The sequence below is a fragment of the Chelmon rostratus genome, chromosome 5 (assembly GCF_017976325.1).
Source record: "Chelmon rostratus isolate fCheRos1 chromosome 5, fCheRos1.pri, whole genome shotgun sequence".
In the NCBI taxonomy this organism is placed as follows: Eukaryota; Metazoa; Chordata; class Actinopteri; order Chaetodontiformes; family Chaetodontidae; genus Chelmon; species Chelmon rostratus.
The window spans coordinates 16,419,809-16,445,162 of NC_055662.1; the positions used below are offsets into that span (position 1 = coordinate 16,419,809).

Below are 25,354 nucleotides of genomic sequence, written 5' to 3' on the forward strand. Positions count from 1 at the left end.
TGCTTTACATTTCTTCTTTTTGGAATTAAAATACAAATATTTACAGTTCCAATGCAGCTTGACATCAACTGCAGTCACAGCAAACTAAAATGTTCCAAGTAAGGAACACGATGCTCTAAGCTGTGTCCCAATTCCACACTATGTCAAAACTTTATATAATGTGTACTATTTGCGAATTACTTGCAGCTAATGTATAAGAAATCATCACTGTTGATACTAACAGAAAACGATACAACACACACATCTCTGTTGGATGTCAGTCAAACTGCCACATTCAACCGAATTTCAGAGACAGCAAAATGTTTTTCTTAATGGTTGTTATTCAAATTAATATTTTTGCTTACTATCTTATTACAGCTGTTTCACCACTATCCACAATTAGTTTTTTTTTTTTTTTTTGCAGCTGTGAGCACCTATTCCATTCCCCTTGTGCATCAATAGCACACTCAAAATTTTTCATATTTGTACTGATTGTTTTGAGTATAGTGTATTTTGCCACTTTTCCAGTATGATGGCAATAGATGCTCAAACCTCCCTTGAATTAGTGTGTGTTATGGATTTGTGTCCAACCTCAATTCCCAAAAATGTGCTAATCTGGACATGATTAAAAAAGATAAACCGAGAGAACCAACTGAGACTGAATGTTTATTACTTTGGATTATCTGCTTTCGGCAATACTCAGGTCTGTTTAGGTTTATTTTTTCAGATTGTACAAGATGGTAGAAAATAGCTTTTTTTTGAAGTTAGAAGAGGGGAAACCTGAGCAGTTGGCACAAACTTATAAAAAAAACCCATGTGTTATCTTTGAAAAGGTGACATAAGGTTACATTCAGGTCTGTTAACTTCAATGTTTTTCGTCTCAAAGCTCATCTGACATGCAGTAAAAAAAAAACAAAAAAACAACTGACCAGAAAGTCTCCAAAAGAACGCTCACCCACTCTTTGTTTCACGCGCCCCCCACCGCCTTAATATTTGGGGTAGAGCACTCGCTGAATCTGCCCGTCGGCCTTCCGGGTGTCCAGCCACTTTCCACACTGGAAGATGGTAGTCACTGAGTTCGCTGTGTTGGTCACCTCCACGCACTCCAAATACCACCCACAGTTGGAGCCGCTGTTGTCGTGCTCCACTTTGACCCTAAGCAGCTCCCCGAGGTCCAGCATCTCCAGCACAAAGCGGTCTGTTCGCCCTCGCTCGAAAAGGTTGCGAAACTTCTGGCGCAGGTGACGCTCGCCTGAGTCACCGTTCACGCCATAGATGGTGATGAAAACGTTGGCGTCTGTGCCGGCCCCTTTCACATCCCCGGTGATGACGATGATTTCATACTTGACGGGGACCAGATTGCGGACTTTGCTGGCGAAGCTCTCGACGGACTTAGAGCACTCAAATGTCAGGAACTGGTCCTTTTTGGCTGCCAGGGGGATTTGTGCATCACAGTGGAAGAAATACCTAAGCAGGAGTGAAGGTTTAGAGTCACATCAACACCATCAGCGTGACATTTTATGTAACATAACGTGGGATGCATGAGATTCCGCTCACTTGTTTCCCAGCTCCTTCTCTGTCACCACCACCTCCATAACATGCCAGAAAGCTTCATTCTTCACCTTCTTTCCGTCTTTCGTGATGTGGCCGATGCAGATGCCGGCAATCTCCCCCACGTGCTTGGACGAGAACTCAAACGTGTCCGTGGCACCGCTGCGAAAGGGCAATGAAAAAAAGTCACAACTACTGCAACTACTCCGAGCAGCGAACGGTTAAATTGGCCGGTCTGCCTGAGAGTTCCTCTTTTGTGTGTCTCATGGGATTAGCCCTCCTGAGAGCAGAGACTCGGAGAACAGAAAGTGAAGCTACAAGATAAAAGAGGGTAGAAAAACAATACATGTGAAAGGCAGGAGATTATGTAAGGCCACATAATAGGGTTTCACCGTGAGCCGAGGCACCTAGACTCTCTTTGAAGACCTACCATAAGAACTTCTTTTTCTTATTCTCAAGAACAAACTCCTTGGAACGGGCTTTCCTCCCTTCCAACACGATCCAGGCGTTTTCCGCGGTGGAGGCGTCGTCTGTGTCAGCAGTTGTTGTGGCAATTTCATATTCTGTGGCAATGCAGACGGACAGACATGGTCGCGCTATAATCATTCCACATCTGGCAAATGGTTGTAATTAGCTGCGAGTCATTCATCTGCGACAATTAGAGAGCTTGTAATTATGCCCACAGACTTCCATTTTTACTAACTGGTTTTGTCACTGAGGTCTATAGAGTCGTTGTTGGCACAGGCCAGCTCCCTCATTATCTGCCCGTCGTCTTCATTTTTAGCCAGCCAGCGGTCGCAGGGGAACCTGAAGGTCTGGTCCATGGCCTCGTCTTTCACGTCGATGTACTCCAGGTGCCAACCTGGAGCGGGGCCTGTTTACAGCGAGAGCACCGAAGTCCATCAACATCAATACCAATCCCGTGATATGAAGCTACAGCCAACAGCCGGTGAGCTAGCTTAGCATGAACGCTGGAAACAGGGATGAATAGCTAGCCTGGCTTTGTCCACAGGTGACAAAATCCACCTACCAGTACCTCTAAAGCTCACTAATTAACATGTTACAAAAAACCATGGTGTAAAAACAACATGTTGTTGTGTCGGGGGGGGGGGGTTAGTACTGGAAAATGTCTTCACTGGAGAGAGCCAGGCTAGCTAAAATAAGATAAGCTAACCAGCTACTGGCTCCATGTTTGCCATACAGACATGAAAGTGGTGTTGAACGTGAAAGACACTGACAGGGAATAAGCAGATTATATATAATGTCTTAATATTCTTTATGTAGTTTGGTAGTATGCTTAATGGGAGTTCAGATATTTTAGATTTATAGTCAACTAACGAATTTCCTTTAAAAATCAAATAAAGAAAGTTGTGAATACAAGTAATTGTAATATTTTCCCTCACATAACTTATTGTTTAACTAGACTGTATGCGAACAAGCTTTTAAAACAAAAAGCCAACCCGTCACCATCACTGTAAGAAATCATCACGATGTAAATTCTGCTGTTTTAGAGAACAAAGCCTCTGCTTTCTGTCTGTTGGGCCGATCTTTCCTCCTCACCTTTGTTGTCATGCCACACTCGGACCTTGGACAGTTCGCCCAGACTGAGCATGTCAGGGAATCTGAACACGTCTTTCATTTTCCGCTCAAACTTGTTCCTGTTGGCGCTTTCCTTCAGAGGCAGCGTCCCAGTGTCTCCATACTCCCCAAACACCATCACAAACACATTGGCATCAGTGCCGGCACCTGAAATACCAGAGGTATTTGATGATGAAAACAAACATTCGTATTTCACTGATAATGTTAACGGCTGTTATTATTTAAATAAAAAAACAACTACACATGAACATATCATTTGATAGTTGAGGCCATTGCTTGAATATCCTGTGCAGAACTCACGTCACCCACCTCCAACATCACTGGTCTGGACTTGGATGATGTAGGTTGTTTTCTCCACCATCTCCTCATCGTCCACCACAGCCGCCAGCTCGCACACCTTCGTCCTCTTTGGCCCTTTGGTCTTCGACAGCCAGTTCTCGTAGGTAAACAGATACACCTCCTCTGTGGTCAGGTTCCGCATCAGGATCTGAAAGCGTTTGATTTGCAGATGTTCACATGTAGAGGTCACATGTTTTCTTGGTTAAAGTCACTGTTAAGTTGCAGCAGAAGCTACAACAGAAACAGACTATTATTAGTGGTCTGTGGGGCCAGATGATCTCAGGAAGATGTCTAATTGTGGTTTTCCTGATTTATATTGTGATTGAATTGCATTTATATCCAACTACCAGATAGTATTTTATATTTTATGATTGTACCAAGCATACTGAAAAATGTAACTCATTTCTACGTGAACAGAATCAATATAATACAAGTTAAAGGCTAAACAGTTATTAATTTGTATGTTGAAATGATTTGAAAGGGTGCAATTTTCAAACAACAGTTTTAGTCATAAAAACAGATTTTGATGTATAAAGTTGCTGCACTCCCCCTTTAACAAGCTGTAGCATCTGAAATTAAAGCCTGTTGATATCACAAACTAATTATAACTGTAGTCAGTGCAATAACACATTCTGTGATCTTAAAAGGATTTTCAGCTATAGTGCCACTGCAAATGATTTTTTATCATTCTTTATGACTTTATCCTGTATTTTAATAGCTGTTAAAAAGTCATCCCATGGAGAGTAAGCCTTGTAGTCTTATATTACCCTGTCGAGGAACCAGTCAGGGCGACTTCCAGAGCCATCAATCCGGACTCTGATCTTCTTCAGGGGGGCAATGTCATCTATCTCCAGACTGAATGTGTCTTCTTGACCCCTTTCAAACCTAAATGATGGAAACAACATACATATGAATAAACCTGTACTATCCAGCTACAGCCAGCAGGCACTGTCGTAGCTTAACACAAAAACTGGAAACAGTTAGCAAGGCTGGCTTTGTCCACAGGTGACGAAATCCACCTACCATCACCTGAACCAGGTTCTGATTTACACATGCAGCAGTCATAGAACAATGCTGTCATTCATTTTAAGTCGTATTTCTGACCTCCTGATCAATTGAAGTCCAATATTTTCTCTGATTTAGCTGTTTTTGTCTCCACCAACCTTTGAGGGAAATATCTGAGTATTCAACTGGTAAGTGCTTCGCTCACTGTGTCTACCGTGTGGTACTGAGCAGGTAGCGTACAGTGTCTTATTGTTTTTTTGGCTTTAACAGCTGGATGCTCGAGTACAGCTGTTTCAAGTCTCAGCAAGAAAACAAATAAGCGTGCAACCCCAAACACAGAACTATTAATTTAATGAAGAGTGATCAGCAGGAGGAGGACTGACCTGTCCTCATTTTTGGGCAGCAGCATTTCCTCTGTGCTCCCGTTGGCTCCATACACCGTCAGGAAAATGTTGGTATCGGTCCCTGCATACTGAGTGTCACCTGTGACAACCGTGGCCGAATAAATAACCTACAATATACAGTAGATAACATGGATTAGAAGAGATTATTTCTGCCTTTAGATAACTGAATGTTTTCCATGGTTTCATATTTTAGGTTTGGTGACTCACTTTGCGGATAATGTTGATCGTGCTGGAGTCCAGCACATTGAACAGTCTGGCAGTCAGACCATCTCCCCTGTCTTTAGCCAGCCAGCACTTACATGGAAAGATGTACTTGATACCTTTGGTTGGCACGGCAACCGACAGCTCATCCACCAACCAGCAGCTCTCTGGTGTGACACCGTTATGGCCGAGCTGAGGAAGAGACAGAGAGAGGAGGGAGAGGAAGAGGGGGAGAGGAAGAGGGGGAGGGCAGAACTGGGAATTGATATATCATTTGATTTTGTTTGATCTAGGTACCAGAAGGCACAGCTAAAATTAATTATTGCTGAGCTTGAATGGCTTTATTTAAATTTTTAAAAACAGTGCATCCGAGGAGACAGAGAGGAGACAGTTTCACAGATTTAGCAACAGAGAGAGTCCCAGATTCTCACTTCCACCCTCTTGATCTCTCCTACGTCAGTTCCATAAGACACAAAGTGCTCCATGGTGCCAGCTGTGAAGGACTTCTTCCCCTCCGGCAGGTCCAGCCACAGTCGGTCTGTCTCCACCTCGTTGGAGCCGATGATGATGACATAGACCCTGGCTGTGGTGCTGGCATCGCGCTCCATCCCCGTGGACAAGGTGAAGTGATAGGGGATGACTGGGTAGAGGAGAGGAATCAGTTAAAGAGGGCTTTTATTTTTTCTTTTACATTTCTTTTAAGTCAAAGGATAGTTTGACATTTTGGAAATAGGCTTATTGGATCTCACAGAAAACATGTTTGAGGGTAACAAAATCCACCTCCCAGCACCTCTGAAACTCACTAATTAACACGTATCTCATTTCCAGACACAGACGTCATCACCGTGAGATCAGCAGGCAAAAAGCAGACTCCAGAAAGCCACAACTTAAAGCCAAGAAATAGTCCTATAGATATATAATCGACATTATTCCCTGCAAAACCATAAATTGTTGTTTTAACACTTCATTTTTTTCTTCAGATTAAACAAACAAGATATAATGTGTTAATCAGTAAGCTTTTACTGTGTGTGTAGGCGGTTTTGTCTTCCTTTGAACCAGGCAAGCTCTTTCCTCTTGTTTTAAATGCTAACAACATTACCCTTCTTCTGTCTGTAGCTTCATATTTAGCGTACAAACACAAGATTGGTATCAATCTTCTCATATTACTCTTGGCAAGAAAAAAAAACATATTTCCCACAATGTTGAGATGCTTCTTTAAATTTGTCTAATTGGTTCAAAATTTAGTGACACAAAGCTGTGAACTGAAAAATCGTACCAAATATTTTAAAATTATTTCTGAAGGTTTGCACTTTTACTTTCAGAGTTTTTAGATTTTATAGGGTTTTGTCAGTGTTCCTTTATGTTTTGTCTTTGCTGCATGGAAACACTTTGTTGTTCTTATACACAAATCCCATGCTGAGAAACATGTATTATAGTTTTGCCGCCTTACTTGGACCCTCTTCCACCACTGCCGCCTTTTTCTTCTTTTTCTTCTTGTTGGCATTTCTGTCCAGCCCCAGTTTGGCCTGAGCCATCTTCTTGGAATTTGGATCAGTGTTTCTCTCACCTTCATACCCCTGAACCAGACACATCACAGACAAATAATCTACTCACATCCCTCTTACAGCTAATTTCACTGCAGCAGCAGCTGATAGGAAATCAAAGACAAAGAAGGAAGTAACATGGCAGTGTCTCTAACCACAAGTTAAACAAACCTTGACAAAGAAGGTCCTCTCTATGCGTTTGTCCTCTTTCTTCGTAGACAGCCAGCGCTCACACAGGAACATGTACACCTCTTCTGTTTCCACGTCCAGCACCTCCACCTGGTCCAGGTACCAGTCGGCCCCTATCATGGAGTTGTCATGACGAATACGAATCTTAAACACCTGGCCCAAGTCCACAGCCTCGATAGTGAACTTGTCCACCTGAGAGGCAAAGAGAATATAACTCGTTTTGATACCTGTAGACGGCAGCGGCCACGTGACATAACGCATCACACCTTTCCTCAGGTACCTCTCCTCTCTCGAACTTGTTCTTGTTGTTCTCAGATTTGGAGAGTTTGCGTTCTCCCGTGTCTCCCAGGTCTCCGTAGATGGTGAGGAAAACGTTGGCGTCGGTTCCTCCTCCGTACATATCACCTGTCCGCACAGACACGTTGTATGTGTGAGCTGTGACGGAAGAAAAAGTCAATGATGCATTAAGTAGAGAGACACACATAGCTTCCTCACTGATTTGTAATTACAAACGACTGAACCAGAAAATTGAGATATTCCTGGTGTGCTCTGGAATTTCCCTGTTTATATGAACTGAGCAGCTTCCGGTCTAATAGTCCATGTGTGTTCATGCATTACGGTAATTTATTCAAGTATGATATCTCAGAAAAATGGGTTTATAAATTGTTCTGTCTACTAAACAAGAAAAGCCCAGGCTTGACTCATATGACTTGAGACCTATTTCATATTTAAAAAAAAAAAGAACAAAATGCATTTACACTTTAAAGTGTCATTAAAAAATATTTGTAATTATTATCCCCTTGAAATAAAAGTATCAATAAAAAGTGCAAAAGCAAAACTATGAACATATCTTACATGGGAGTATTCAGCTCCTCTAATTGAGTAAAAGTACCATTACTTTAATAAAGAAATACTTAATTCTTTTACTCAAACTGACAGAATGCCACTTAAATCTGCAGTAACTTTTTGGCTACTTGGAGACAACGGAAAAAGGCTGTGAACACTAAGATATCATCACCTTTTCAGCTGATGCTTATTCATACATCCAGCAGTTATGAAGCAACATTATCATTCATTTGGAGTTGCGTTGCTGTTGTTGGTTGATGCGTTATCAGGAAAATAGATTCTGTTGACTTTAAGTACATAGCACATTACATTCTGCAGAAAAAAGACCATGTGAGTGTTATATTATGTGTAATAGTGTTTTGCTGGAGTAGCTACTTGAGGTGGAGCTACTTTCAGCTATTTTAATTACTGCTAGTTTAACCTAGTGCATCATATCTTGTGGTAAAAAGTAACTTGTGATTAAAGCTAAAAACTACGATATTTCCTTCTGAATTGTGGTGGAGTGAATGTATAAAGTGGCATGAAATAGAAAAACTTTACTTGACTGTATGTTTTGTATGGATGAACAGTACATGAGTACACATACTTAGTTTACATTCCAGCACCGAAATCAGTGTAAACCTACTTTCCAAAGCATCCTCCACCTCGACTTCAGTCCTCTTCAGCTTCCCATCCCTGAGGAGTTTCTCTGTGATGATGTCCGAGGGGACCAGCTCCCTCACCGTCTCCCCATCGTCTTCAGACTTGGCCAGCCAGCACTCACATGGGAAAATAGTTGTCTCTGAACCCTACCGTTTAAAAAAGAAAAGAAAAAAAATCCCCAAACTGGGCCGAGCTGTGTGTCTGAGACTGAAGAAAAGTGTACCTGACTCTGAGAAGTGTGAGCCAAACGGCGTTACATTATTCATCTGTTAATAATTTAATGAGGGCACAGACGCTTATCTACGCAGGTGTAACCTCGGGTGGATTTTTACTACCTTTCCTTTCCTGAGCTGTCGTCTGATCTCCACTCTGTCCAGGTGCCACCCTGGGTTGGTGCCCCTGTTGTCGTGTCCGATCCTGATCTTCTCTATAACGTCACCGACATCCTCCAGCTGGGAAAAGGCGACACAGTGTTTACAGAGCTGCAGCCGCTGCCTCAGAGGGTGTACAGTCCAAATCCACTCACCTCCACAATAAACATGTCCTCAGCTCCCCTCTCAAAGTACAGGCGTCTCTCTCTCTTGTTGACACACAGGTGTTTCTGCTGCGTGCACACTCCCTTCTGTCCGTACAAGACGATGAACACATCGGCGTCTGTTCCCGCGCCAAACACATCACTGGTGTATATCTTTATCTCATACGGCACAACTGGAAGACCAAAGGAGAAGGTGGAACAGGTGTGGTTGACTGACACAAGATGGGAAATGCAAATATATAATCAAACAACACGTTTCACATGTTTGAGACTCTGAGAAGAGAAAAGTCTTAAACTGCAGCGACTCAAGCACTAAAGTACAGTGAATATCTTGTATCCTGTTGGGTACTTTGGATATGCAGTATTTGTATGCATGACTTTTAATTGTATTGGTGTTGACACTTTGAGCCTTTCTTTTGTTAGACTTTAGTATTGATCTCCACCATAAATCAGTCTCTATCCTCTTTTAAATCTCATCGCAAAACTTTTCTTTCTGTGAAAGCTTTAGGAAATGTTTGATATATGTTTTATTTATACTGTTTTTATTCCATATTCACTTTTTGTTCATTTTATTGTCTCTCTTTCCCTGTGTTCATGTCCTTGACCTTTTTATCATTTTATCTGCTTTATCTGGTTTTATTTTTATTCTATTTTGTAATGCACTTTGTAACATTGTTAAGAAAAGTGCTATATGAACAAAGTTTATTATTATTATTCAGAGAAATATTTTGCATACTGTAAATGCACTTAATGCTGCACTTGAATTTGATGGCCGTAGTTAGGGGTTGCTCTAATTCATAATTGCCACGGAATTAGAGATTAGGGGCTGGAGTGTTTGAGCCATTTTTTGTGCCAATTACAAGATTATATATTTGTCAAGATTCCATAATACTATAGAAATGTAGATTTGTCTTTATAATTATTGTATTTTCTTTTAAATTTTTGCATTTATTAAATTTGCTTAGATGATGATTGCCTGCTGCAGAAGAAAGTGGGACATTTCTATTTCTTTTGTTAAAACGTAAAATAAAACTAGTCAACATGAATGCAACAGTATCTACGACTGCAGCGCTGTGATTTTGGGCTGTTTCATGTGTAAACCAAGAAGCGGAGTCCTGTTGCGGTGGTGAAATTTAGATGGCAGGCCACCAAAGCATCAAAGAGTCAGTGCTTTAACAAGCACCCTTCTTTAGATAGAGTGCTTTAAATACATTTTACTGCTAATGCCTCCACAGTTTTATCTGAGTAAAATTTAGCATGAAGCACTTTTACAGGAAGGTTTCTCAATCAGTGCAGTGCTGCTTTCACTAATGGATTCGAGCACTTCTTCCACTGGCTCTTCACTCACATGGCATGTACAGTTCAGTCTGTAAATCAGCGGGATACAGATCCCTCACAATCGCCCCGTCATCCTCTCCTTTATCAAGCCAGCGGCCACAAGGGAAGCGCAGTCTCTGGCCCTGTGAGGGGGCGTCAACCTCGACCCAGTCCAAGAACCAACCAGCCGAACCCCCTGGTGGTGGAAACATGTCATTCAGTTTAGGGTTACTTATCTCAGTGGCTGCTTATTTTTAGACTGCGGAGCGTTTTCTTCCCCCACCTGAGTTGTCGTGCCCAATTCGAAGCTTTTCCAGTTCGCCCAAGTCCACCGCCTCCACAGTGAACTCATTGATCATCCCCTGCTCAAACTTATTCTTATAGTTCTTACAAGCCTTTAGGTTGACCATCCCTGTGAGTGATGTTTTGCAAATTCAGATTAGTATCATTTAGCTGATAACATACAGCATGAGGCTGGCACAACAGTGCCAGGATGCCGGCGAGTTACCCTACCTGTGTCGTCATTTTCACCAAATAGGATGGCAAAGACGTTGGCATCAGTTCCAGCATACTTCTTTTCTCCGGTCTTGATTTTGAGAGTGTATGTGGTGGACATGGCTGCAAGATGAATTTAAGGAGTCAGTGCCTTCATCCACTTCATTTTCACGCTATGAGTTCTTATGCTCTTTGCTTTTGCCTGCACCTGCATGTGTCAACAGCATTTAGATAAACCCTTTATCTGGTTCCTCTACTCAGACATGAGCCAGCTTTGAAACTCTTACATTTCTGCTCGAGCCCCAGAGTGGCGCCCGTCCCCTCCTCATCCTCATCCTTCCTCATGAAGGCCTCGTCCACAGGAACCAGCTCTCTTGCTATCTGTCCGTCATCCTCATCCACAGCCAGCCAGCGATTGCAGGGGAAATAGTACCTATACGCCCAAGAAACACCTCTGATCAGCTCTCTAACTCAGAAACCACGCTATTACATCAGTATCAGTTATTACTCTTTAAAGCGTACAGTGATAGTAACTGAACAGATGAATTTCACCTACGTTGTGTCATCCTTTGTGTCCACTATCTCAACGCGATCCAGGTACCAAGATGAATGAGAGTGAGTGTTGTTATGGCGGATTCGCAGCTTCTTCAGAGGACCCAGATCAACAGCTGTCACAGTGAAAACATCCTCCTGCCAAAAACAGCAAGCGGAGACGCTGCTCTGTTTCACACCATACTTTTTTCTCTTTGATAGTTCAAAGTGAAGATATACAGGAAATGTAGGATGAGAGAGAAATGTTTGATAACATAAAGCAAGTGGTGGAAGAAGTCCTGCTAAAGCTGTCAATCAGAAATGCAGCAGAGTTGAAGTATAAAGTACCATGAAATTGAGATACTCAAGGGAGGTACAGATACCTCAAAACTGTCCTAAAGCTACTTTCCACCTCTGAATGGAAGAAATGTTCCCCGCTGGAATCAAAATCAGGATGGCGTGATTACATGGTATCTGTCTTAGACCACTATTAGTCTCTGTTGCTCTGTTATCCTCTAAGTTTTCCATGACAACTGGACAAACTCCACCTGGCAGGGCAGGATTGTGTGATACTATCGAAAGCTCCAGAGCAACCACCTCTCAAAACGTCCAAATACATCCATCAGGGCTGCAGCAACAGCGTTTTGCATTCAGTCACTTGTCCAATTAAACCTATTCCTCTGTGGATGAGCAAGCATCCCTGTCACTGAATGACAAAAGGCCACTGTTGCTTTTGATCTGCAGGAAGAAATAAACCTAATTGTCTGTGGACACGAGCTTTGTGTTCCTAGAGCCAGGTGTAATGTCGGGATTAATAATTCACAGGTGTGGATTAAGTAATGAGTAAAAGTAGGACAGGTTCAATGACACAGAGGACTCCTCATAGCTCCTCTCAGTCACAGCTGGCTTGCCTGCAGGAGAGCTTGTAATCCGACCAGAATACCCTCCCACCCACACCTCGTGTTGTGTGCAAGTGCTTGAGTCTTTGACTGGCTGCATTCAGCAGGATACCTTTTCAAGAAACTGGGTATAATTATACAGCCCTAATGAAATGTGTTTTTGTATTTGAGATCCAGGCTCAAACAAACATTTCTAGCTTTATTACCCTGGAAATGTATAGTTGTGATTCCTTTCTTGTATCTGTGGCTGATTTAAAAAGTGGTGGTCATCTCTTTGTTCACACATCATACCTGCTCGCGTTCAAATTTGTTGAGGTTGTCAGAGTTCTTCAGATAGCGCTCTCCGGTGTCTCCGTTTTCTCCATAAATATTGATGAAGACGTTGGCATCGGTCCCAGCACCCAGCATGTCACCAGTGAAGACGCACACTTCATAGGTGTTGACTGTCAGACAATACAAGGGATGAATTACTAACACCTCTTTAACCTGTCACGTATGTCGGGCAGGAAACTGTGTCAGTTCAAACCATGCATGTCCACAACATCAACACTGGGCACAAGATAAAAACACGTGCCAAAACATAATGGAAATACTACAACTGGAGATAAAAACTAGTCTGTCTATGCGTGTCGGTGCACATGCTGATCATATACATACTTCTGCTGTCATTAACAATATGTTGTAATGTTATTGTGGTTATATGAATGTAATTTATGGTGCTGTTAGATTGCTGCTGCACTGCCCCAGTAAAAACAGTGTGTGCCTCTCTTAGTATGCGGGAGAGCAAACAGTTTTTTGACAGCAGTGAAAATGTTGTTTTTTAAAAGCTAAAATCCAGCAAATATGGATTGGAGCGGAAAATGTTGTTGATTACATCTATTTTATTTAAATACATTTTGACTTTATAATACTTTGCAGTTGGAGACAATCCCACGCAGCCACCACTGGAATCTAATTCTACAATAATACTAATAATATTAGTGCAGCCTAATCTGTCTGTGACACGATCGTCACTTACAGGAAAAAGGAAATGCTCTTTGAGCAGCTACTCGGCCTGAAATAAACTTCAGTGTGAGAGGATTCATCGCACCATATTCTTATAATAAAGAACACGAGTCAACAAGTTGAGAGAATATTATGTTCATGCACATGCAATAATGTCCGCTGTGCACATGTGCCTGCAGAACGTGGATCATGTTTAAAGGAGGCATCCAGCCTGCAGAACGTGAGCCTGCAGAACGTGGATCATGTTTAAAGGAGGCATCCAGCTGTTTTCACGCCATGAGTGGTTGTGCTTTGTTAAAGGAGTGTGTTCATGCAGCAGTGCATGAGTTATTCATCTCTGCTGAATTCAGATGTGCATAAATAACAGTTCCACTGAGCAGTAGGTGGTATTTAATCTATTTTGGGATTAGCAGTTAGCTTGCTATTACTGTATATCTCAAATATTAGAAAAAAGTGCAGATGCTGCTGTGCTGATAGAGGGAGTGACAGGTTAGACTGTCAGTGTTTTTGTTTTGTGCTGCTTAACTGCGGGGAATTTAAATCACCCAACACAAATGCAAATGTTTGACTCCGTCTGTTTGGCACTCAGACGTTCAACACTTCTCTCTGCAACATTACACTTTGTTCTATTTATTTCATACTTTCCAGCTCCTCTGCATCCTCTGGCAGCAGCTCCACCACCAGCTCGCCGTCCTCCTCTCCCCCGGCCAGCCAGCGCGAGCAGGGGAAGTGGTAAGTAAGCACCACTTCCTGCATCTCCTCTCCTCCTTCCTCGTCCTCATCGTCCTCGTCTTTCTTCTTTTTCTTCTTCTTTTTCTTGTCGTCCTTTTTCTTCTCCTTGGGCACCAAGGCCATGATGAGGTGTTTGACGTCCACTGTTTCCAGGAACCATCCGGATCCGATCCCTGAGCCATCGTGACCGATACGGATCTTGAAGACCTTCCCCACGTCTTTGGCCTCTATCTGGAGAAGAGTTTCCACAGTTTCAACTCCAAATGTAAAATCTACCATTTGGATTAAACTACTGAGATGCATTTTGGAGCGACTGAAAACAGTCCAAGCTTTCAAGTACCTTGAATATTTCTGTGGTGTCCCGCTCATAGTTGTTGGATCTGCTTTCGAGCGTGATAACCTCTGTCTTTCCCTTGTCCCCGTAGATCTGGATGAACACACTGGCATTGGTGCCAGCAAACGTCACATCTCCGGTCACTACTGTTATCTCATAATTAATCACTGGAAAATACAGATCGACAAAGGACACACTGCAAATTGTGAAACACATACATTCAAAACGTGTGTGCTCATGTGAGAGTGTGAGAGAGTCGCCTACGTTGTTCCATGTCCAGGATCTCACTTGGGTAAATCTCCACCTCTGTCTTGCCGTCAGCCTCATCCTCATCCAGCCAGCGGTGACTGGGGAACATGTAATGCTTTCCGTGGACTGGAACCATAATCTGAACGCTGTCCAAGAACCAGCCGGCACGCATGCCTTCGTTGGTGTGGCCAATCATCAGACGGTTGATCTGGCATGAGATGAAATGGATGACACTGTTTAAATGTGAGAGATATTTCTAATCACACTGACCGAGAAGTCGAGGCCAAGACATGATTATAAAATCAGTTAATATAGAACAGAAGCATGTTCTTCATGCTTGGACCCAGCTTGTCCACCAATAGATTGATCACCCTTTAGAAAACAGGCATTTATCAGGCAACATTAACGTGCCAACATCTGGAACTTTAAATCATCATCATCATCACGCAATCACCATCAAAACAGTTGAAATTAGAGCTCCAACAGCCAATAAATGCCTGTGACCTGTGAGTTATTTAATTGGGAAATGATTGCAGATTGGACCCCTTCCCACGAAAGACAAAAGCCATGAATTCAGTCATCCAGATTACAAAGTTAAGTCACATCTAGATGACTCTTGTAACATAATTATTGAATGTAATAATGTGACATTTCTTCCAAAGCACATTGGCAGGATATACTGTCAGTGTGGGTGAACCTAAGATGAACTGAACTCCACAATCATTCTAGAAATGATCTCCAAAGCTTCTCATAGGACATCAAATGGCAGAAATCAACATGCTTTTGCCCCCGGCGTGTCACCTGTCCAATATCAAAGGTTTCCACCGTGAAGATGTCAACGCGGCCCGTCTCAAAGTAGTTCCCCAGGTTGTTGGCAGACACCAGCAGCAGCATTTTACTGGTGTCGCCTTTCTCTCCGTAGAGCTTGACAAACACGTTGGAGTCTGAGCTGCCTCCAGGGATGTCACCTGTCTTCACCGCGATGTGATAGTTAACGTCTGACACACACAGACACGAGCATGAGCGTCAGAGGAGCTTAAATTCAAATAACAAAATAAAATTCAACATTCCTCTAACTTACTGTAAAGACGCTGTCCATCCGAGAATGGCACCAGCTCCCTAACAATCTGACCGTCATCCTCGTTGCGGTCCAGCCACCTGCACAATGAACAAAAACTCTTATTGCATACGCACACCAGTGGTTGTAACAACAGTTCAGCACATGCTTTTTCTGTATTCACACTGAGGCTAATGCACCTGTTGCAGGGGAACTCTACGGCGTGGGCCTCAGCCTGTCCCTCCTCTCTCACGACCACTTTATCGAGGAACCAGCCGCAGCCTCCACCTTTGCCATCATGTCCAATCCTCACCCTGCGCACCTGCCCAATGGCCACAGCCTCCACAATAAACTCATCCAACTGGAAAGACCAAAAAACAAACAAACAGTGAGATTTCACATCACATTTTGATGGCTTCTTATATTGGAGGGATATGTGGTGAATCAGCTGATACAGCCATTGTAATTGTTTGTTTGTTTCTAGTATTTGTGCAGCAGATACAGAATGGCAGATGCATTACAGTATCACCATCAGGAGAGTCTAATTCAAGCATATTAAAGATTTTTGACTGCATAGATGACAGCCTCCATTAGTCAAAGCCTAAAGTCAAATTCATAATCAGTCCAAAGCATATCCCAGATATCCAGATTTGTCATCAATGGCATCAACACCAGAAACAGTAAGCAGCGGGCGACAGGTAAGCTAATCAGGTTAATTAAAAACACACTGATTAGTGATTGGCTCCAGTGTGTGAAAGAGAAAGGACTATCTTTAATGTTTTTCATAAGACAAAGCAGAGGATTTTCTTCCTGACATTTCTCTATGTCTGCAGACGTACTGAATGTACCCACGTTTCCTTTCTCAAACTTGTTGACATTGTTTTTACAGTTGACCAGCCACCGATCTCCGGTGTCCCCCTGGTCTCCAATCAGATTTAGAAAAACGGATGCATCTGTGCCGCTGCCGCCGACAGTCCCCGTGCAGACCGTCACTCTGTATTTGATCACTGCAGAAGAGAATAACTTAATTTAATCGAGTTGTATGCTTCTCTGGCTTTATTTGGTAAATGCAGGTACATACAGGGCAGCGGCTCAGGGATTAGTTCTCCACAGGCAGGGAGCTCCCTCACGACCTCGTTATCATCTTCATTTGTGTCCAGCCAGCGCTCACACGGAAACACATACTTCTCCTTTGTTAATGTCTTCATCAGAGTAGCCTAATTGGGAAAAAAGAAACAATGCTGGACAGCTTGTTTGATTTGATATGTGAGGAGGTGTCTGGATTATCATTATATCAAAGTGTTAAAAATCTGAAAACTCAAAGCTTAATCCTCTGAACTCTTGTCTTTCTTAATTTCTAAGATATGTAAAAACGCACATATTCTACATCCGCCTCTTGGTTGAATGATGGAAATATAAAATAAAAATATTAGTTGTCAATCAAACACTAGCAGGGTGCATGTGAGTAAATTGCAAACTGAGCTTATTTACTTTAACATTATGAGATATTAGATTTCCTCACCTTACTGAGATGCCATCCTGCAAAAGGATTTCTCTTCTCATGCCAGATACGGAATTTGGTCAGTTTTCCCAGATCAGCCAGCTCAACCTGTAAGATCACATCAAGATGAAAGTTTCCCCTGAAGCCAAATCATTCTCATCTTTAACACTTTAACAATACGGGACACTTACCATAAACCTGTCCACCTGTCCCTGTTCAAAATTGTCTGTTTTGTTGTCCAGTCTGATCTCGTCACTCTTGCCCTTCAATCCGTACACCTGGAAGGAGATGTCTGCATCGGTTCCTGCGCCGGGCAGGTCTGACGTCCAGATCCACAGGGACCAGGGGTGCTCTGGGCAGAACCAAATCATCACCTTTGTTTTAGGAGCTTTGAAGATTTCTGGCGTGCCGTTATCTTAATCATTTGTTTGTCACTGTGACTGAGAGGAACTCCCCTCCCCTGTTCTGCTTAGAGAAAGTTCAAGTGCCTTTTTTTTACACACTTTACCAGCAGCGACAAGAGTGTTGCCAGTTTGACTTGTTCTGCTCCTACAACATTTCAGTGGAGCACCTGAAATGGTGTTTTTGCATCATTTTCAGGGTAGAAAGTATAATGTTGAAGAGAGCGATTGCAGCGGACAGCTCCCAACTGTGACAGTGTGTGACTGTGACTGGAAATGAAGTGAGGAGATGAAGGAAGACTGACTCTCCAAATCCGACAGAAACAAAACAAACTAGTGCATACATTCTGCTGAGTATGGTTGTGGACCAGAAGAAAACAAAATACAGCACATAACAACTGCACTCACCATTTACTTTTCTTTAAAAGAGATATTGGGCTTCATTTCACAAGCAATAGACACTAAAATTACAAAGCAGAATGAAGGTGGACTGCCTGCTGAGTCATTATGCAAATGTATGATAAACATGATGGAGTTTTGAATCCAGTTGTGAGTGTTTTTGCTCAGTATGTCAGGAGATAATAAGTGAAAATGACAGCATTTACCGCTGCTGCTGCTGCTGACTGGCCATAACTATTGACATTCAACTCACTCTTCTGTCTCTTCTGCCTGAGTGAAACCATCTCATAGAGCTCTCTCTCTATCAGCCCGTCTCCCTCCTTCTCATCCAGCCATTTACCGCACGGGAAGGTCTGCTCTATGCCTGTGAAAGGACAGTACACCACCACCTGCGAAAAAACATTGATTCAGGTGAATTAACTCACAGACTCACGCGCACACAGTGCATGAGTGCATGCACATCGTACCTTCTCGCAGTACCACCCAGCGCTGACTCCTTCGTTGTCATGTCCAATTGTGACTCTGCTGAGGGGACTGAGGAGCGCAGAAATCTCGACGTTAAAGATGTCTGTCAGGCCCCGCTCGAACTTTCCTCCGGCCAAGAACACCTGGATCAAATCGTGGAAGAAAAGGTATACCCAGAAGAGATTCAATAAGCTTCAGACATTCATAATCAGTGGTCTGAATAAATGCATGCTGGGAAGTTTGTTTGAAAGGATTTTTTCATTTGCAGCATGAATTCTGTGTTAGTGAAGATGAAAATCTAGCTGACTGTTGTTAGGGTGAGTACTCTAGGTAATAGATTGTACATCAATATCCTCGATGGCACAGCAAACAAAGAAAAGCACAAGAGACTCATCGAGAGATAAAGATGCACCAAAACTTCCCACACAGTTTGCTCGATAGGCTACTTCTTTATTAGCACCAAAACAACAACTCTTTTTCCTCCACGTGAAAGCTAATGGACTACCATTGTTTTTTAAATGAAGTACAAGCTGTCTGCTCTGTGTCTTGTGAGTCTTCCCATTACCTTGCCACTGTTCTTCATGCCTTTCGAGCCGTGCATCACAATGTGGATTTTGGAGTTGGTCCCAGCACCTCGGACGTTTCCTGTCACAACCTGGACGTTGTACACAATACCTGGAGGGTACAGTTACGTTTCGGGCTATCAGAGGCTCTGCCAACGGGTTCATGACACCCATACTCCCAGAGGAGCTGAGCAGGAACCAGATCAACCAGATCTAAATATTGATAGTCTGACCCAAGAATTAATGATCACACAGCGAGCCTCTGGCAAGCTGGACAGAAAACACATTTTTCCTTTTGGACTGAACAAAAAGTTATAAAACAGCAAATTAGCTGTTCCTTGGCAATAGAAATGTTATTGACTTATGCAATGTGTTTCAAATCAATTATTCCAAACTGGGGCAAATAATTCAGGGAAAGCATCCAAGTATTGAGTTAATTTTCTCCTTGGTATAATTGCATTCACTAACATGAGGTTTCCTTTGGAGGAATCCAAAAATCAGATGTATGGAAGGCGGTTTTTCAAGCCTCATTAACAAATGTCCTCCTCACCTGTGGGCTGGCTCCCTCCGACCAAAACGTCCCTCTGGATCTTCCCATCATCCTCATCGATGGCAAACCAGCGACTGATTGGAAATTCGTACACTATTTTGTTTCCCAGATCATCCACAATCACCTGCAGGACAAGGAAAAATAAGAACATAAGAATGTAATCATGGCCAACATGTACATGATTACACAAAATGCCATTAAAAGTGACAGTGAAGCAGCACAACGTTCTTTGAGATGAAGCTGCAGGGGCAGTCAGTGTGACTGATCATCAACAGTTATTACAGTTATGGGTCACAAAACTTAGATTAGTGGTGTCTTTCATTACCTTTTAATGTACCATTGCACTTTAAATTTCACACTTTAGTAATAAATATAGGTCACATTATTGACCTAGTATCATCTTACACAGAAAAGTTACTGTAGAAGTGTAAAGAAAGACAGAAGACACAACAGGTTGCCTTTGTTGGAATATTATTAATAATATTATAATTTTGTAATCATGAGCTTAAACACACTTTAGCAGCAATAAAAAGAGCAAACGTGAGCGAACCACATGTGAAATTAGTAAGAAATTCATCATTGTTGTCACTGCTGATCTTTGGTGTCAGTTTGTGCTGCACTCGCCAACAAATCTACCAACTCATCTGTCTGTTTGGTGTAAGCCAATCCCTTAATGAGGCGCGGTTTCCCTTTACACGGAGGGTAGGATGATGACATGTGTCTGCGTGCGTGTGCATGCGACTGTTTGAGTGAACTCATCTCTGTGCACACTGTACGTGTTGGAGGAGTCTCAGATGAGAGGACTGAGAGGAAATTGGAGGATCACATGTCTTAAGTACTTCTGCAGAGGCAGAGCTGAGGAGAATGAGGTGCAGTAAGACTCCAAGTAAAGTACAGTAAAACCCTGAGTTGCACATGATGTAACAACTGAAAGTAGCACATTAGTCTTTAGTTATCTGGCTTAAGCATTAATGTCATGTAGTTTAAATGCACTTCATTGATCTGTGTCTTTTTCTGACCTTGTCAGCAAACCATCCTGCTGAGGAGCCTTTGTTGTTGTGGCCGATGGTGATCTTCCTCACTTTGCCCAGGTTTGGTGCCTCAACAGTGAACTTGTCCTCTGCGCCCTTTTCAAAGTTATTTTTGTCGTTGTCAAGGCGCCTTTCACCTTAAATAACAAAACAATTTGGAAATTAAATCAGATAAATCCTGATTTATACCCAAGTGGAAAATAACTGGCTGCATTAATTAACCTTGGGAGAAAGTTCATTATGTGAACACTGTGAGACAAACAGTGTTACCTGTTGTGATGTGACTTACCTGTGTCTCCAAACTCCCCAAAGATATTGATGAAGACATCTGCATCTGTTCCACTGCCTTTTATATCAGCAGTGAAAACACTCACCACGTACTTATTATCTGGAAAAATCAGACCAAACGTTTTAAGAGCAATAAAATAAAAGAACTTTACACAAAAACACAACCACAAGCAAATGCAGTGTGAATATATACTTTACTATAGTCTACTATATATATGCTTATAGGCTCATCTGTGTATACATACATTTGGGCATGTCCATGGGGTCCATGCTACCCAGCAGGTCTCTGACATAAAGGCTGTCTCCCTCCACCTTACTCAGCCAGTTATTACAGGCAAAGTAGAACCTCAGGTGAGGCCTGATCACATCCGTCACCACCACCCTGTCCAGGAACCAGCTGGCGTTCATACCGGTGTTGTCGTGCTCAATCCTGAAGCAACAGAAGAATAACATCCGGATAAACAAGTCTCATCATTCTCGCAAACAAATTCAGGGGAGGAAACAAATCATCTGTTCTGCTTGATCTGTGCTGGTCTGGATCAGGCATGAAATGTCTAACGCACCTTATCTTTTTCAGAGGTCCAACATTGTGAGTTCTTATTCTGAACACATCAGTTTTGGCTCTTTCGAAGGCCGTGCGACTCCTGAAATCATAAAATGGCAAAGAATTTTAGGGCCACCCACAATTTCATCCTATTTTCACTTATGAAATGTTTCAAATGCAAAAGAATCAAACAGGAAAGTTTTAAGTAAATCTCCGAAAAACAACCAAATATTCCACATTCATTCACATCATGAAGAAATAAAGCCTTGCAAATGTTTGACAAAGTCATGCAGCAAATCAGATCATGCAAACTGGCTGCAAATGTAACACCAAAATCACACAGCACACAGTTAGTCGTCTGGGCAGCCGTTCCTTCACAACCACCACTGCACTGAGAAATAAATACCTCTTTTCTGTGCTGTTCAAGAGGAGAAAGGACACAGAGGTTCAGTTCAGGCACAAGAATCTGCTTAGCTGGCTACGGTTACAACTGAGGCAATAAAATAAACAAAATAAGTTAAATCTTCTTTATGTGACTAAATTCTTTCACTTTCATCCCAACAGATGACCTTGCATCTAAATCCCAGTACTGTTTCAAGAGGACCTACTTGCTCGCCAGGTGGACTTTGGGAGTGATGCCATAGTCTCCGAACAGAGTGATGAACACGTTGGCATCAGTGCCTGCTCCTCTCTCATCGCCAGTGATAGTCACCACCTCATACACTGGAGGGTTTAATGACACAACATATAGAGAAGCGTGCTTTAGAAAGGAGTCACATTGTGTGATTACACCAGGAGAAAGTGTGTTAAAGCAGCGTGGAGGCAGGGCAGTAAGGTACAGTAGTAAACATACAGGGTGATACACAGCGATAATAGAAGCCGGATATTTAGTCTCTCATGTACCACTGTGAATCATTAAGATCTTAATTTGTTGCACTCGTAGACGAGCACCTTAACAGGTGCAGCAGAGCTCACTGAGGAGTCAGAGATGTCAGTAAAGCAGCCTGTGCGCGCCCACACAGTTTTGAGAGAGGTCTTTCCAGGCGAAGTGAGTGAAAACACCTGTGTGGGTGAGTGTAGGTGTGTTAATCAAGATTTATTATTCACTAAAAAGAAAGAGATAGTGTCATGGGTAGTTAAGGAATCTATTCATGGGTTGGAGGCGGCAGAAATCATTTTTTTTATGTCTTTTGCGCAGTTATTCATGGATAGTTAATGCGACAATTCACATTAAATTAAACACACTCGTTAAAAAAACTCCATTAAATCACAACTACCTTCAGTTTTACTGCAACTCTGACTGCACCTTGAAACTCTTTAGTACAACTGGAATTCCAAAAAAGTTGGGACGCTTTGAAAAACATAAAACTGAATGTACAGACTAAATTTCTGTTCAATGAGTGAAGAAAGAAAACATCTTCCATTAACAATAAAAAATTATAAAGAGACTTGGCAAATATATTTGACAAAAGGTTTAGTTTGAACTCTCCCTTGATTTGACTGTCACGTGTGTGTGTGTGTGTGTGTGTGTGTGTGTGTGTGTGTGCGTGTATGTGCAGATAAATGTTCAATGTGGCGTTCGAACCAGGAAGGAGCTTCAGAGGACGGTGAAACCACCCCGTGTGAAGATGAGTGAGTGACAGGTGTCATATAACTGTAGGCTGAAGATAAGATACTGACAGCACACGGATACGACTCCACCCGGTGTAATGTTACCATGAACATCCAACCAAAGCGTACAGCAGGGACATTCATGCTGGAGCCGATCCGACTCCTGTAGTCACACTTAAGGATTCACGTCTGCTCTGGGTGTCACATGTCAGAACTTAAATCAGATGAACGACATATCAACATGCTCTCTGTGCAGGCTGTTTTAACTCTGTCTCCTCCACGTCTTACGGGTGGATGCAGGCAGTTTGCAGTTACCTTTCTTTTTGTGATACTCATCCTCGTAGTTCTCCACCTTTTCTGGCTCGTAGTTGCGCAGCTCATTCTCGTAGATTTCAACGTAATTTTCGACCTTCTTCTTCTTGCCTTTTGTCTTCTTGGTGTCTTCATCACTATCTCCCTTCACCGAACCTTTCTTCTTCTTGTCTTTCTTTTTCTTTTTCCCTTCCTCTTCGTCCCCCGCTGCCTGTTCCTCCTCTTGCTCAGAGTTCTTCTTGGATTTTTTGTCCTCACCTTTGGACTTTTTATCCTTCGACCCCATCTTGTCTTTGACCAGGGACTTCTTTGATCCTCTCTCAGTGGTCTCAATCACATCAGGGAGTTTTGCTCCTCTCTTTTTACTCCTGGAGCCATTGTTGTTATCCTCTTCATCAGTATTCTGCGAGTCATTGCTCAACTCATCCCCGCTCTCCTCTTTGGCTTTCTTCTTCTTCTTGACCTTTTCTTTATCTCTCCCTTTTTTCTTGAAGCTCCTCACATCAGGCCCTGATGTATCAGAATTGTATCCCTCTTCATCGCTGTCTTTAAACTTCTTCTTCTTCAATCGTCCAGCATCCTCTGACTCACTGACCGGCTTACTTTTCTTCTTGGGCTTTGGTTCCTGATCCTCTGAGTCTTCGTCATCTACATCTTTGGTTTCCTCCTCTGCGCCCTGTCTTGTTTTTTTCTTTTTTGTGGGCATCTTTAATTTATTTACTACCTTCCTGGTAACTGTAGCCGATTCCTGTGCGTTCCGGTGAAACTTGATTAAGCTGACCGGCGTCTCTGCAGGAGTGACCTGCTGGCCGGACGGGCTGCGGTCAGAGCTGACAGACTGCTGTTTGGCAGGCAGCTGGGGAAGCCCCTCTCTGCTGCTTAATCCTGACCCACAAAAGCAGCAGGTGCTCTGGCCTCATTAAAAATGATGATCTGCTTGTTGTCACCTGACCAGAGGAAGAGACCCTCCCTGTGAAAGAAAGAGCTGCTGGAAGATTCTAGCACTGCAACGAATTAATTGGTTAGTAGTCAACAATTAAACTATTTTGATCTGTCTGAGTAATTTTTTGAGAAAAAAGATAAAAATTCACTGATTCAAGCTCCTTAAATATGAAAATTTTGTGGTACTTTACTTACTTTATGACAGTAAACTGAATATCACTGGGTTGTGGGGAAAGAAAGATATTTGAGGATGTCATCTCGGGCTGTGGGAAACACTAATCGACATTTTTCAAGACAACTAATCTATTAATCGAGTAAATAATGGACAGATTAATCACCAATCAAAATAATCGTTGGTTGCCAAGAAAAGGTATTGCAGTAATTTAAGATGCTTTTATCCACCTAAAAGTGGGACTTCTTGAGTCTATGGCTGAGTGATAACGAACAGAATTAAAGAAGTAAAGATGTAAACATTTTGGTGTGTTTGGTACTGTTACTTTTATAATTTAACTAACTTTCTGTGTGGCATAACCCACAGAAAACACACGTGTTGGCTTAAATTTCCTAATTTGCTTAGGCCAACTAATGATTATTTTCATTGGTGATTAATCTGTTGATTATTTTTTCGATCAATCGATTAGTTGTTTGGTCTATAAAGTGTCAGAAAACTGTGAAATATTTCCAAAAGCTCAAGCTGACATCCTCAAATGTCTTGTTTTTTCAACAACCCAAACACTTTCAGTTTATTGTCACAGAGGAGTAAAGAAACCAGAAAATATCCACATTCAAGAAGGTGGAATCAGAGAATTTAGACTTTGTTTTTCTTGAAAAATGATCCAAACCAATTGACCAATTATCAAAATAGTTGCAGATTATTTTGATAGTTGACTAATCGACTGATTGTTGCATCTTTAAATTTGTTAGCACTCAACTGCCTAGATATACATCCAGCTGACACAACATGAACACCCCACTGAAGTGATGTTTCTAACGCCACTCACTCATCTTTTAGCTCCACCATCTTCTGACATATCTGGTCTCTGATGCTCTTCTTCTACATTTAACTACACTGACTCTGCTGTTTTAGCTAGCATTAGCTTCACCTGCGTCACCTGGGTCAGCATGTTGCACATCACTCCACAATTCCATCTTTGATGCCAAACTCAGGGGGAAAAGTCAACACTTCAAAGGCATTTTTGTGGTTTCACAAATGTCTACTGGGTCCACTGGGAGCTATTATTTTCTTCTATTATTGGAAACCAGCATCATTTTCGCTCACTGTGCCACAGGCAAC

At 42.3% G+C, this 25,354-nt stretch overlaps 1 protein-coding gene across 1 annotated transcript; it reads right to left on the minus strand.

The window, feature by feature from the left end:
* Positions 1–965: 965 nt before the first annotated feature.
* Positions 966–23,824, minus strand: loxhd1b (lipoxygenase homology PLAT domains 1b). Its single transcript, XM_041937591.1, has 43 exons — positions 23,122–23,824; positions 21,804–21,918; positions 21,602–21,613; positions 21,215–21,295; positions 20,897–21,081; positions 20,653–20,751; positions 20,352–20,500; positions 19,333–19,456; positions 18,785–18,894; positions 18,222–18,362; positions 18,008–18,143; positions 17,146–17,306; positions 16,976–17,062; positions 16,535–16,670; positions 16,306–16,460; positions 15,654–15,814; positions 15,478–15,554; positions 15,198–15,394; positions 14,412–14,604; positions 14,154–14,314; positions 13,723–14,044; positions 12,368–12,519; positions 11,203–11,336; positions 10,934–11,079; positions 10,665–10,769; positions 10,435–10,563; positions 10,183–10,347; positions 8,826–9,007; positions 8,635–8,751; positions 8,283–8,445; positions 7,092–7,246; positions 6,794–7,003; positions 6,529–6,655; positions 5,510–5,718; positions 5,085–5,270; positions 4,857–4,984; positions 4,236–4,353; positions 3,439–3,616; positions 3,091–3,276; positions 2,234–2,404; positions 1,961–2,093; positions 1,537–1,692; positions 966–1,446 (listed from the first exon to the last, which is right to left on the minus strand). Exons 1-43 carry the CDS (start codon positions 23,822–23,824, stop codon positions 966–968), a joined length of 7,236 nt encoding a protein of 2,411 aa, XP_041793525.1.
* Between the last annotated feature and the right edge of the window lie 1,530 nt (positions 23,825–25,354).